General features: G+C 37.7%; 1 protein-coding gene across 1 annotated transcript; it reads left to right on the forward strand.

Moving 5' to 3' along the window:
• The first annotated feature begins 3,327 nt into the window (after positions 1 to 3,327).
• LOC104522892 (phospholipid phosphatase 4) lies at positions 3,328 to 14,691 on the forward strand. Its single transcript, XM_010165304.2, has 4 exons — positions 3,328 to 3,415; positions 5,747 to 5,800; positions 8,520 to 8,690; positions 14,492 to 14,691. The coding sequence occupies exons 1-4, from the start codon at positions 3,328 to 3,330 to the stop codon at positions 14,689 to 14,691; spliced, it is 513 nt and encodes a 170-aa protein (XP_010163606.2).
• The last annotated feature ends 657 nt before the right edge of the window (positions 14,692 to 15,348 follow it).

Raw genomic sequence — 15,348 nt, forward strand, 5'->3', positions numbered from 1 at the left:
ATAATAATAATAATAATAATAAAAGAATCAGTCAACTCTTGGTATTCCTGATGCCCGTAAGGAGAAGAGTGCATTAGCCAGGGACCACGCTAGAGCAGCATCATAGTGAAGCCACTTATAGTAATCTCTGAGAAAAAGGGACCTTAAAGATCATCTAGTTCCAATCCCCCTGCCATCAGCAGGGACACCTTCCACTAGATCAGGTTGCTCAAATCCTCATGATGGATCATGGATGTGTTCAGGGACCAGTTGCATCCTGATGTCTTTCTGTCCTGTATTTAAATCTGATAATAGTTGATTATTTGGACCTAATTTCACCAAGTGTAATTGAGAAGCATGGAGATCTTGGAAGTGAGTGAAGAATAAAAAACATACCTTGCAGAGAAAGATGTCTTTCTATTCTGATAGAATTGTATGATTAGAGTTGAGTTTACAAGACAGTCTTGTAGCTTTTATTAATGCTAAAGCCACTTTAATTAGTGCATGAGTGTTGACCCCTTCTCTTCAAAGTAATTCCAGAATCTGAGCCCTTTTAGGCTTGTCTCTACTGTGTTCTCAGAGAAAGGGGATTTGTTCAAGGTTTCTGTCAACAGAAATGGCAAAGCAGGCTTTGGAACAGGTACACTTTTAGGACTTATTGTAAATGGTATCATTAACTGAACAAATCAGAACTTAGTTCTTGTGTTTTGGTAGCAATGAGATGCATCCTGAGACCACTTCAGATATTTCAGGTGTAATGATGTACCTTGAAAGGTTCATGAAGATAAAATACGTCGGGGGGGGAAAAAAATTTCACGAGAATTTGCTGTGACAGTCCTGCAAAAGCATCCTAATGACTAATAGTCTATTTACTCGCTTTTCAGATAATATAGATATATTTTTGTTGTAAAGTGTCTCTGTCTCCAATATTTCTTTTTTGTTTCTCAAGTCCCTGTGTACATTTGTATTTTGTAATGTGCTTTTCATGTTGCTTCTGCTGAAGTGTCTTTCTTTCTGAAAAAAACCTAATAAAACTAAGCCAAAGGGAAGGACTATCCCACCTGGGAAAAAAAAAATAAATCTGTGATAATAACCTTATCTGGGAATTGTACTTCTATAAAATCTTCTTTGAATTGAATTTCAGCATTAAAATTTATGCAGCTATTTGGTATCATACCTTTTCCTTCAGGAAAGATAAATTTGTCAGTCTTTGAAGAGTGTAAAACTGAAAACATTCACCAGTAGCCCCAGCTAAAATTGCAGTAGGTTGCTGTGTAATTTCAGTGATGAATAGTATGTGTTTGCATTTGGAAAATATACAGTAATCACTGCAGTATAAAGCATTACAGACCAAGAGATGGATCATTTTCTCTCATTGTTACATAGGCCCTTTGAGTGGTTGTTCTGCACTGTCATAATTTGTTGCCACTTATTTAAGTTGAGGATTTTTTTCTTCAGCTCAAAAACTGCTCAGAGTAAAGAAGACACATATTGTGTGCTTCACAAAGTAGCCATTAAAACTTGAGAAGCTGAAGATCCTTGTAAGGTAGTTTAATTTCCAGAAAACACCCACAAAACCAATTACATTTTTAATGAATAATTTATTTGGGGTGCTTTGAATCAGATTCTTGTTCAGTTTCTCACTTCATGCATTTCAACATGGTAATCTGTTTGGTTCATAGAGATGGGTTTTTAAACTCACCTAGGTCCCCTGTCTGGAGAGAGTCAGGTGTCAGGATGGGGTCTACAGTGTCTCCAGATGCTGACATCTTCTTTATTTCTTCTGTGAACTCTTATTTTTTGAAGAAGGTGATAGAAACAAACTGAAAGATTGAGTCTAATGTAGTTTTGTTTATTCCAATGATAATGCCCAAGAGGAAGCTGGTTTTTGCCATGCTTCAAGTACCATTATGGTATAGTTTTAAAATGTGCCTTCCAATAGCAGTTCCAGATACTTCACCTACACAAAACAAAGTGAGAGGCATTCTCATAAGTTGGTAATTCCTAAACCATTAGGATGTAAAGGTCAAAACAACACTTTCTTGTCTTCACGCAGAAGTCTACAGCTATTCAGTTAGTTCTAAAAACCTTTTCAGTTGGGTTTGTTTTGACTCTTCCATTTTCTACCCTCTACTCGTTGCTCATTCATCAGATCTGCAAGGCTTGGAGGACCTGGTACCTTTACAGAATGCCATTATCCACTTTGAGGTTTTCCAGGGTGGCAAGGTTCTGCACGCTTTAATCCAATTGCTGGATGAGGGCTTAGAACCTGAGTTCCTTGGGCAGAAGGCATGCCAGGTTTTGGTTTGATTTTTGTTTGAAGTTATTTTGCTTGTGTCATTTCTGTAACAGTAAATAAACATACTCAGACGTTTCCTTTCGCTTCTACCTCAATAGGTGCTTGTAACAGAGTGTTTGCATCAATTCTGCATGTACTTGATTATTGTGAAGTGGAAGCAGCACTGCTTGTAGAAAGGCTGTTGGAGAGCCTTACTGATTTTACTTAGCAACGTTTATATTTCTCTTTCTATTGTAAGTATTTTACTGAATCAGATCCTCAGATGAAGGTGGTCCATGGTGATGGTGGTTTATAATTTGATCATGGTTTTGTCAGTAAGAACTTCACCAGGTGGTTGGCGTTACAAGTCCTCTTGCATCTGAGATAATTCTCCTCCTCTATCTTCAAAATTATTTGTCAGAAAATTGTACTTTATCCAAACTGACATTCTGGTGCTAACTGGATCGTACTTCATAGTGTGATATATAGGAGATCAGATGAAAAGGTCAGCTGGTCCTTTCTGGCTTCCAACTCTGTGAACTTTTGAACAGTCCTTTTTCAGCAAGCAAAATAGGCAGTGTTATCTCTAGAGAAAAAACCCAGTACCCTTTGTGAACTGAACCAGTTTAAGGTGGTGACTTCAAGTTGATCGATCCCATATATAACTGGTATTCAAAAGGCTCATTCTGGGAGTGGGAATAGGGAATTAATTTTGATGAGAAGAGAGAGACAACGTGCTTGATCTCTGCCACCCTGCTGGCTTGGGTAGTATGACAGAACTTGCAGTACAGTCTCTCAATGGTTTATAGCCATGTTGCAAATAAAATCAGTTAAGACATCTTTTACTGACAGGTCTACATAACCAATAGGTCTACATTACGGAAACAGCTAGAACAGATACAAAAAGGAATGGAAACTCATTTAATTTTTCCTAAACTAATATTTATTCATGACAGAGACACTATCTAGGTACCATTAATATTATCTGGAAAGTGTATATGCATCATTAAAGATTTTGTAGGTAATAGTTTGAAATAGAACCATATAAATAGAGCAAACCCATAAAAGACATGAATCCCAGTGATTCCTTTAAAGAAATTCAAAACGTGAGTAACATGCACAATGAATCTCAACTCCCTTCAGAATCTGTTCAGAAAGGTATAAAGATTTGCAAATCCATGATTGTTACTGGTGTTTAAATAGCCCTGTTCACCCTAAACTGATTATTTGATGCTATCATATAGATCAGGAAATGCAAGTAAAAAAAAAAAGGACAAATCCAATAATGCTTAACGTGTTCTCTCATTTCAAGTCTTTTATCCCCTTTAAGTAGCTCATAGCACCTATTCCTGCAAGACTTAAATTTTCTTTTTTCATTCCAAAATTCCCTTAATCTCTGTTAATTTCTTAAGAAACTATAACTTCCTTATTTGAAGAGTTCAATAACAACTTTCAGAAGGCAGAGGGAGAGCAAGCCTGGAGCTAGGGCACAGACCCTGGCTGTCCAGGAGCCAGGTTTCGTCCTGGACAGAGCAAATCCCTTCTCTTTGCATGTCACCTCACTTCCTTTGCCTTTGACTCTTTAGTTGCTAAGCTTTGTGGGACAGAGTCCTCTCTGTGTGTTTGCGTAGCACTTACAATGATGGTAACCTTGTCTCAACTGGGACCTTTCAGAGCTGCTACAATGCAAATATTCCATTTTCTGTCTTTCAGTACCTTCACAGTATCTACGGCATTTTCTCAAACCCTGGCAGAACACGTGGTTTGTCTCAGGAGAGGTTTTCCTGTGTTCAGCAACTTGTAGTGTCAGAACTTTGATTTGTTCACTACACCAATTGATTAAAATGGCTCATTTTTTTTTTGTAGTGAGTGTTTGATTCATTTCTTTCTCCTCTTCCAACACTTAAAATAAATTATTAAATTATATAATTACGTGATGAAATCTGAAATTTACATCAACATCTGTCTTGAGTTAACTTTTGTTTCTGCTACACCAATTGATTAAAATGGCTCTTTTTTTTTTTTGTAGTGGGTGTTTGATTCATTCCTTTCTCCTCTTCCAACACTTAAATATTAAATTATATAATTATATAATGAAATCTGAAATTTAGATCAACATCTGTCTTGAGTTAACTTTTGTTTCAAATTCAATCAGACTGACTTTCTTATTTTCATTTGTATCAATGTTTCCAAAGAGGGCTGGTTGGAATTTTATGTTGCTCTTGACTTTTTTATATAAAAAAAGTATTAATTTCTTATGGTCTGGGAAGAAACCAGCTTAACAGGAGTATTTCTGTAGATGAGGAGCATTGCTTTGCTGATTCTTTGGAATCTGTCTTTTTATGCAGAATGATAATTTTTATTATAACATTAGGCAGTATGTAATAGGTTAGGGCATGTGATGTGTGTATGTGTGTGTTTGCATTTTCTTTGTGATACAGTGAGGTATTGACTCCAGTTGGTGCAGGAAAAAAAAGCTCAAGTATATTCTACTGATTGACCAATTCTTCAGTGTAAATATCACCTATAGGCTCAGGATTCTTGAAGAATGAATTATTTTTCTTAATGGTACTGACTAACAACATTTTCAAAATACAACCATCAAAGTTGCCTACATGGAGTGCACAACAATCGAGTTGTCTTGGAATATATAGTTACCTTTATAGTGGATACTCCCACATCCCAGAGCATTTTGCTGTTAATTCCATGTTCTTTGCTGCTGACTCTGCTACTCTGGGACTATTGGGTCAAGCAGCTCTTTCTGGATGTGCACGCTCCAGGGTGAGGGCAGTCAATCTTACAATATTGCAATGTAAAGCTGCTCTGCAGAATATTAGTTTCATAGCCACAAGCTAATGCATCATTGTATTACTTTTCCATCTTTTATTAGGCTTTTGTTGCCCTGGAGGAGTGTTTGTGAGTCTCTTTTCTTCTGGACCTTTAGTTTGGAAGAATGCATAAACCATCTAAGGCAAAAACTGCCTTTGTGTCTAGTGCAAGTAAAAATTTCATTCATGAGCACCTCCTTCTGGAAATGTGGCAGCTCCTGATAAAAACAAATTCCGGGGATATATATATATATTTTTTTTAAAATATCACTAGGTTTGTTTGCTCTAAAATCCATTTAGCTAAATCTGTTGCTGCTGTCCACCATACATTTCAATTGCCTGAAAAATGCTAGTAATCCTGAATACAAGTCTGTGTGAATAGAACAGCTACGCTACAGTTTGGGCAATATTTCTTTAAGCCCTATAAATTGCTGGGCATTGTAGATTGCCTGAAAAATAAAACCACAAAGCACTTGAAACTTCTGCATGGAAATACTGTCTTCAGATTTCTTCTAAAGGTCTAGAAAATAATAAACTTGGGATGGAAAAATGGAAATATGAAAATAAAACTAATTTTTGGGAGGAAGTATTTTAAAGTATTCATTCCAAGATTGCACTCGATAATAAATATCCAAGACAGATTTAGTTTTCCTCACTCCAGTTACTCGACTGGAAGATGGAATGATGCAGACAAGTCCTGTCCTTGCAGTCTCAGGTAAGTTTATATATGTTTCTAGTCCTGAAGGTCTGCAGAATGGACAACCCTATGTCTTCTCACACAGATATGAATATGTGTTGTTAGCCAAAAAAAACCCAACCCCCAAACAAAAAAAACAAGCAAAACTCAAACCTATGAAGAGTTGCAGATCTTTGATATAAAAGACAATGTCACAAAAATTATCTAGTGCAACAGGAAGAGCGCGAAAGTGAGCAGTGTTGTCTTTTGTCATATTCCAGTGGCTAATCAAGCAAATGTGACCTACACTGGAAAGAAGAAATGTTTATTTTTAAATGTGTCAGTCTACACAGGGTCCTAAGAGTTGGAGATGATGTTTGAAAAGGAAGGGAGAAGGTATTCCAATTATCTGAGATATGTTATCAGGGTAATTGATTTTTTTTTCCATGGCAGCTGTAGCCTAGTGCTCTAACTGTGCATCTCACAGCTTGTTTCTGTGTGAGACATGCGACTTTTAGGAAACTACATTCGTTTAAAAGAATGCCATGACACAGAAATGTCAGAAGAAATGATTTCTTCTTGTCCAACAGATAGTCTGAAAAGCAAAACAAGTTTATATTACTTTCAAAGGTCTGTATACAAGAAGGTAACTCAGTCTGCAAGAAATCTTTTACTTACTGAGAATTGTTTGTTATATTTTAAAGTTTGCCCCCCACTGCCTTCAGACAAGTACAGACTCAGCACGGATTGATAAAGCTTCTAGGAAACAATAGATTTGGTATACTATCAGCAGTATGTCTTGCTCTGCCACATCCAGTCTGAAGAAGTGATTTATTTGTGTGTTTGAAGATGAAATGCAAATCTTCAGTAACTACATTCAAACAGCTGCATAGTATGAACTTAAACCACTCCATTGTACTGTCAGCTAAAATTGACCATCCCATAGCTTTATCAGCAGAACCCAAAGGAATTACTTTGTCGCATCTAGTGTTTGGGAACATGAGGAGAGGGGCATTTGAAAAGCCCTAGCAGGAGATGAGAAGAAAGCTGCATGTCTGACCCAGCATGGGTGGTGATTTTACCATTAAGTTCACTGATAGCAGAATCAGAACAGAAATTTGCATTATGAATGTGACCTTTTACCTCTTATACAGGTGCTTAGGTATCACAAAGATAAAAAGTATAAAGGTAGTCAGAAAAAGAATTTAAAGTGTTTGGATAGGTATTTATAGTTTTGCTATCTGTGCTTTACATGCTTCTATTCTATTCTGATCTCTGCAGTCAGGAACAAAATTGAGTGTGACGTTAGTAGAGAAAATAGAAGATATATTTGACAGAACTACCTGTTCAGCAGCAGCACTAATTTTCCTACAGAAAAAAAAAAAAAAGGATTTTTTTAATTAAAAAATGTACATTTTTTTTAAATAAAATCCATCCAGCATCTCTCTGGAAGCTGAACAATTGCAAGAGGAAAAAAGTTCAGTACAGAAACCTGGTGCCTGAGTTTTGTCATCACTGCCAGTTGAGCATGTTCTATAGATACAGGTTAATGGAACCTAAAAATCTCATTTACATGTATTTCAATTGCAGTGTAAACTGACTGAATCCTTTTCTGCTTTGAACCTTAACATTTTAGAATAGGTCTAAAATCAAGAAAGACCTGCTCAAGGTTAAGCATGAAAGAGCTTTCATGACTCAATTTAAAACTTTGCCTAAATGTTTAATTTAATGTGCAAATAAAATCAGGGATTCTTTCCACAGCTGATATCTCCCTCAGAGGAAAAAGGTAAATTGCTTAAGGAAAAAAAAATCAATTGCTATTGGATAGATGGGTGTCTAGAGGTACCACAGGATTTGCAGACATGTCAGGTTATGTGAAAGCCGAGTGTCTATGGGAAGGAAGTCGATTTGCTTTGCAATGTTTGCTTGCCTGATTGCTTGTGTTGCTACATAGATAACACCCCTGCTGTGGAGAACATATGTACACCATGGATCTTGTGGGAGACATTCAGTCCCCAGTGCACTGTGGTTTTTTTTACAGTTTGTAAGATCATGATTGCTTTATTTAAGAAAAAAAAAAGAAAAGAAAAGACAAAACCTTTCTACTTAGGCGATTTGCTGCATCCCTTTAAAATACCATTTTAACAGCATCATCTGGGTCTCTTTAGCTTGGAGAAGAGGAGACTGAGGGGAGACCTCATTAATGTTTATCAATATGTAAAAGGCGAATGTCATGAGGATGGAGCCAGGCTCTTCTCAGTGATGCCCAATGACAGGACAAAGGGCAATGGATGTGAGCTGGAACACAGGAGGTTCCACTTAAACTTGAGAAGAAACTTCTTTACAGTGAGGGTGACAGAGCCCTGGGACAGGCTGCCCAGGGAGGGTGTGGAGTCTCCTTCTCTGGAGACATTCAAGACCCACCTGGACACCTTTCTATGTGATCTCATTTAGGTTCCTGCTCCGTCAGGGGGATTGGACTGGATGATCTTTTGAGATCCCTTCCAATCCCTGACATTCTGTGTGATTCTGTGTGATTTATATGGTTACATAGGAATCACCATTCAAATTATGAAACTCCCTCAATTTTCTGCAGATGGATCTTCTTAACTTACCTTAACTCCTAATATCACCCTAGAAATTCTAAGACTTCTCTGCAGTAGAAGGATCCCGCTATCAGCTCTTACAGGATCTTAAGGGATATTATCGTACAGTGTTAACAACAAAATACTGTAATTATGTGTTTTTTCTTTATCAGTTGCATTTTCAGGTCTTGGCTTTACCACCTTCTACTTAGCTGGAAAGTTACACTGCTTCACGGAAAATGGCCGGGGGAAGAGCTGGAGGCTCTGTGCAGCGATTCTCCCACTTTACTGTGCCATGATGATTGCCCTGTCACGTATGTGTGATTACAAACATCACTGGCAAGGTGAGCCATGGAGATACCTTTTTTTCTACTTCTTTTTTTTTAATTATTAGCCTTGTATTTCTTTGATTTTTTTTTTTTCTTCATTAAATCATATGAGCTAAAACACAACAATATGCTATAGACTTTCCTTGCTTCTGGATTGATGCTGAGGGTTTCAATGTCTGAAAATACTGTAGGGGCCCTTTACCATTCTATATTTTTATATATACGATGTACATTGTAATATTTATATACAAATCTACACCAATGGGGTTTTTTACATCATTTTTTTACAAATGTCCATCAGTGCCATAGGCATCATAGATGGATCCAGCTGTAGGCTGGATCTGGCTTGTCAGAATGACTCCATCGTGTGGCCTAGTCCTTGCCTTTTGCTTCTCCAGATACCTGCTAGGTACCTGTTGGGGATGTGAGTGATTGCTAATACGTGGCTGCATGTGCATTACGATAGCCTGAAACATCTCTGTGTAGCTAGTCAATGCAAAGATACACAGTCATTTGTCTGCGTTCTGGTCATTTAATGCACATAATGTAATACACTATTTTCATTCAAATCAAAGTATATTTGGCATCAGACGGATTCATGGCCCCTGCTTGAGAAGTACAGAAACATTGCATACCAAGCTGCATAGCACAGGTTGTAATATATTCTGCTCACATTTTAAACCTTGGTGCAAAGTTGGATGTTTTCTGTTATCTTTTTTTTTTTTTGACCAAGGTTGTAATTGCTCCCACGGTGTCAATTCCACGCTTTCCCATGTCCTACTTAAGGAAGAGAAGTATTTAATCTTCTTGTTACATCCTAGTAAAAATGATTTTTCATAGCTTTGGGCTGCAAATATTTTGAGGCTGATAGTTGTTATCCTGACTAGATGTTAGGGTGATGGATTCAGTATGGTACCATACAGGTGGTACCAATGCATATTCATTAATTTGTAACTGCAAATGAATGAATGCTGAATGTATTCAATATGGATGAGTAGGTTATTGAGGCAACACGCAACGTCTTTCCTGATTATAAAGTACATTACAAAGCTAAAAGAATGATGACATACAGTCTTACACCTTACCTTTGAGGGAGTGACAGTTATTGACAGAATGGGAGGTGGCTCATAAGACTCTTAACTGCAGCATTTCATATGAAGCTGAGTTGTTTGAAATATGTGCTTTTGGATGAACATGCATCCTTGAAAGTCTATGTGTAACGAACAACGGGATATTCTTAAGGGAAACACTGACAGACCAAAGGATGCTTAATCCTCATCTCTTTTTCATTTGCTTCTTACTCTTCCTAGTGGAAACTTTGGATCCTCCATATTATATAAGCATTCTCATATGAAAGAGGCATTGTTATAATACAGTGTAACTAAAGCAGGTACCTTTCAGGAGATTTCTTGGTGAGGTTGAATTAACTACTACTGACCTTCATAGTTTCAGGGCTATGCTGCAGCATCTTCTCTTCCTTCATGCTAGGCACTTCTGGAGTGCAACGCCAGTCAGACCAGCTGCATTTGTCACAGGAAAACTGTATCAGAGTCCTTTAAAATTCAGGTGTGAGATGTAACTGATATAGAAAGCTATACTATTTACTAATTACACACATATTACTAAATTACAATTCTATGACTTCATTCTGTTAAGTCAGAATTATATCACTCCTCACCCTCCCACAATGAGTCTTTCAGACATGGACCTGGTGGAGAGTCTGGCAGGTTGTCCTCATGGCTTCTCTTGAACATCCGCAGGTCAGCTTACTACTGTCTGTCAGCATCTACACTTTCCCTGTCAGAAAATCCTACCATCCATTCTTCCTTTTATCATTTCTTGACACTCTTTTTCACCACCTTTGTACCTGCCTTTCTTCACTCGTGTCTCCTCCGAAGTAAAGCCTGTAATTACATTTTGCCCATTGATCCCCATATTCCTATCAGAAATACCAGACCTGGTATTCTGATACTGTTATGTAGGTCACCTTGGCTTTATGTGGTAGTGTTGATATAGTACTACTGGCCTTGCAAATTATACTCCCCTCAAGGTCCTGAGTGGTCCTTTCAGTTACCTGGTTCATACTGGTTACACATTGTTGTATGTTCGTACACCATCCTGTTCTCCCGTAGCTGTTTAATCACCGTTAGCTTTGACATGTCCTTTAAGGAGTCTCCTGGTTTCCTGCAGATGCCTTGTCTTGTTGCAGGGCTCCTTACTCTTCTTTGCTCACCGACACTCAGAGTTGGAGAGAACCTCCAGCACAAAGCTGTTGAATGCGAGGTGTGTGCCTTCCCATGGATGGCAGTTATGAATCTCTGCTCAATATCTGACACTTGTCTGGTTTGAACTCTGTTAAAGAGAGAGAGAAGAGGGTGGATGATCGTGAATGGGAGTGTACAGGTTTACTCTAGTTTTGGATGTGTGTTTGCAGCTTGTACTATCTCTTACCGAGAGTAAGAATTATTAATGTGCTGAAACATGTGCTACAAGGGAGATTTTTGTGTTGTATTTTATATGTAATAGAAGGAAACTACACCCAAGGGGTTGTGACTGTTTTCATTACAGCCACTCATATTTTTGTCTTTGAATTTTAAGGAGATGGAGCTGAAAACTCAGCTCTTCCCAAGCTAAGAACAGTGCTGGCAGGCATTGTTCTGCAGGTGACCTATGCTTTTACCTGAAAGAATGCCCTCTCAAGGGAGAGACTAGTTCACTCTCTAATATACAGCACAGAAGCTCAGGCCTTGTCTTTTATGCTCAGGAGAGTCAACTGATCATGTTAAATTACTTATGGTGGCTTTGTGATAGAGTTAACTATGCTGTGGGGAGTGAACAAGGACCATCAGTATAAAGTTGGAGGCTTAGTATACTGTAGGTGAAAGATGGAGTGGAGTATCCTTACATTAAAAAGCCATTGAATGGGCTCAGAACATTAATATTATGAGTTCTGTATAAGCTCCCTTCAGTTTGGCTGGAGAATGTACTATTCAAGATTGTAGTGTTTGTATTGGTGAATATTATGATATTTCATTATGAATCCTGAATGTATTGACTCCTTTTAAGTTTTTAGATCTCTGCATGGGCTTTTAACTCTGAAAAATGTCAATTTACTAGTGAAGTAAATGGAAATTTTGTATGAAAAAAAGTAAAGATAAATAATGAGATTGAAAGAATATTCTTTTCCTTTATTGGCAAAAATAAAATAAAAGGGGGGAAAAAAGTCAGCTGTGGCTACCACAAGCTCAAACAAAACACAGTAATTTTGTCTTCAAAAACAGGAGTCAAAATAGCTGCCTGTATATTTCCTCAGTACCCCCAGTTAAGGTCAGTAAGCTAGAAATCTTTGTCATAAATCATGTAGTGAATTTGTACTACTGTAGTGCCCAAACTGAGGCCCAGAGTTGTATAGTTTACATGTAGTGTTTTGAAAGAAATTATCTACGCAGGTTTTCAGCAAGTCTTGAAATATCAGGGAACGTATAGTGGACTGGCAGAAATCTGGTGTTTCTCCATAATTAAAAATAGTAAACATAGGCTTGAGCTCATTGATAAGCAAAATAAAAAAGCAGCTGGAACAGAATTCAATCACCCACAATTAAAGGAGGGTAATCTCAGAATTGCAGCCAACATGGATTTGTTGAAAATGAAACTTGTCACAATAACTAGATTCTTTTACAAGTTGATTGATACTGTAATGGTATACTATAATGAAAATTTTTGCCCTTGGCACTTTTTTTTTCCGTGACAGGTTGACAGGGACAGTTTGAATGGTACAAAATCAGCCAGCTTCTAGTATGGGTAGGATAAGCTTCTGTCTGCTTGCAAATACTGTGTACACACAATCAGCTTTTAAAATCTTACTTGAGTCTCTGTTACGTTTGTTTGTGATAGATTTGTTATGTCCTTTTGTGTGTAGGGTAGGATTAGAAGGGATCTCCTAGGTCATTCAGTCTTGTCCTCTTCCCCAACAGACAACTGTGACTTATAATCACATTTCTTAAATTCATCCATCTCAATCTTAAATTTTTCAGGTTTTCTTGCCCTAGGTATTCCTGTTAAAAATCTCTTCAGACTCTCACTCCTCTGATGATTTCAAGCCATTTATTACACACTGAAAATTGAACCACATGCCCTGTGTTTTAATAAATACTAGACTGACAAACTAGGGCATTTAATCTGTACCTAAGTATTTTAAACAAAAATAATTTGTATTGGTTAACCCTTCTTTGTCATTAAACTGAACAATTTGCTATTTTTATTACACTGTGGTTTCTTTGCAACTGATAGTAAAATATAGAACCACAGGTATACACAGATAATATGCTGGTGCTTAGTAAGTCTCATTAAAATAAAGCATTGTGTCAAGCCACATTCTAACCAGTGCCTTTTGCCTCACTTTCATTGTTGTTTGTGTTCAGTTCTGAAGTTTTCAAGGTCAGTGTGTATTTTCAGTGAAGTTTTGCTCTGACTGCACAGAGATTGATTTGATTGCACTTGATTAAACACAAGATCAGGCAATAGCTACAGTGGCCCACTTCCTCAAAGAGGATAATTTTCCATCTTATATCCTACTGTTGTGGTTTAACCCAGCAGGCCACTAAATACCATGCAGCTGCTTGCTCACCCTCTCCCTCTGCCCTGAGGGATGGTGGAGAGAATTGGAGGGGTAAGGGTAAGGAAACTCAAAAGTTGAAATAAAAACAATTTAATAATTGAAATAATAATGATAACTAAAATTATAATAATAATGATAATAATAATAATAATAGTAACGATAGAATATACAAATGAGTGATGCACAGTGCAGTTGCTCACCACCCATGGACCAAGTCCCAGCTCGTTCCCGGCTAGCAATCCTGAAGTAGGAGAGAGATCCCAAAACTTCAATCCTGGAAAAGCAAGAGAGCCAGCTTCCCAACCAACCCTCAGATATTTGCTGAACATGAAGTTATATGATATGGAATATCCTATTGGCCAATTTGGGTCTGTTGCTTTTGATATGCTCCTACCCAAGTTCTTGCACACCTGCACACTAGCAAATCATGAGAAGTTGGAAAGCCCTTGATTTCTTAGCAACAACTAAAACCAGTATATTATCAACATTCTTCTCATACCAGATCCCATACTAAGTCCAAAACACAGCGCTGTTCTAGCTACTGAAAAGAAAATCAGCTCTATCCCAGCTGAAAACAGGACACCTACATGCTCTCTGTCTGCATTGGAGAATGCCTTCTGGAATATTAAACAGTCAAGAGTAGATCTGGCGCTTTAGCTGCCATCTTTCCTAGGGGTACTTGAGGAGAGACAAAGAGCAGACTATAGTCTGTGCAATAGTTTGAGGTGTACCTGTCAGCGGGAGAGCTCTGGATGCTGTAAACAGCATAATTTGTCTGTATTGTTCATAAATAGAAAACCTGTTGGTGGTCATTGTAAGTCATGGCAAACTGGAAGAAGATACGTGGGTTGCCTACCCACAAACGTTATCCAGCAGTGAGCTGGAACATCACAAATGTTTAATGTCCCATAAAGGCCATTCTATTCCTCTTGTTCATCTCCTTAAACGTCTACAGCCAACCATCTACATTTTGGGTATTCAAAATGTTGGAGATGACCCTGATTTTATGTGTCTACGTGTTTGTGTGTGTCCTACATGGTTGTGGTATTTGGCTCCAAATTCTTTATGAAAATGTGAGGTTCACATTTTCTGGGTTAAGCACTTCCAGGTCAACCAAGTGTCTTTTATTTACAGTTATCACTACTGACTGTCCTTGCCATGGTAACGTGCTTCTGGTTTTGTTGCTTTTCTTATCTAGATGCTTTCGTTGGAGGGATCATTGGCCTCATTTTTGCTTATATTTGCTACAGACAACACTACCCTCCTTTGGGCAATACAGCTTGTCATAAATCTTACGTCAGCCTGCTAGATCAGAACTCTGTGAAGAAAGAAGAGAGACCTACAGCAGATAATGCTACCGGCCTGCCTCTAGAGGGAATAACTGAAGGTCCTGTATGACTTTAAGAAATGTGCAGAATGAACTTTTAGCCTTCTCACATTTCCTCCAAACTGGTCTCTTAACATGGCGTTTCTTACTGTAGACATTTTTTCTTTTGTTTCTTTCCTTTTTATAAAGAGAAATTAAATATTTTATTTTTAATACCCTGGTATCATCATACATACTTTTAAAGTTAAATTTTCAATTCATATTGACTTGCTGAATTATCTGTTTTTGGGCTACTGCAAACAGATAGACTAGTTGAGGGAAGGAGAAAGAACATTAATAAAAACAACATCATGTGGAGAATGGTTAAGAGAGTCATTTTAAGAAGATGTGGTTGAGGATATAGTAGATCTGGAAACAGATTTTCTGAAGTACTGAGTATCTCCTAGAATGTTCTGGTCACCTTCAGCACTCATTGATTTTGATGGGTGGTGAGTACACACAGCACTTTTCATCAGATGTTCAGCATCTGTTGTGGCCAGTGATTTCTTTATATAATTTGATAAGTTAGGGCATCATCCTTAAGTTTATCTTGTTGCCTTCTAACATAAAACAAATCTCCACATGCTGGTAGAACTTTGTATTAATTGTCAAGTTTTGACAAGGCTATTCTGAGCTACTAATAATCAAGCAGCTGAAGGGAAAGAATGGTCAAGTGTTTGTAAGAGCCA

Source organism: Antrostomus carolinensis, unplaced genomic scaffold (genome assembly GCF_000700745.2).
Source record: "Antrostomus carolinensis isolate BGI_N321 unplaced genomic scaffold, ASM70074v2 scaffold2053, whole genome shotgun sequence".
NCBI classification, from domain to species: Eukaryota; Metazoa; Chordata; class Aves; order Caprimulgiformes; family Caprimulgidae; genus Antrostomus; species Antrostomus carolinensis.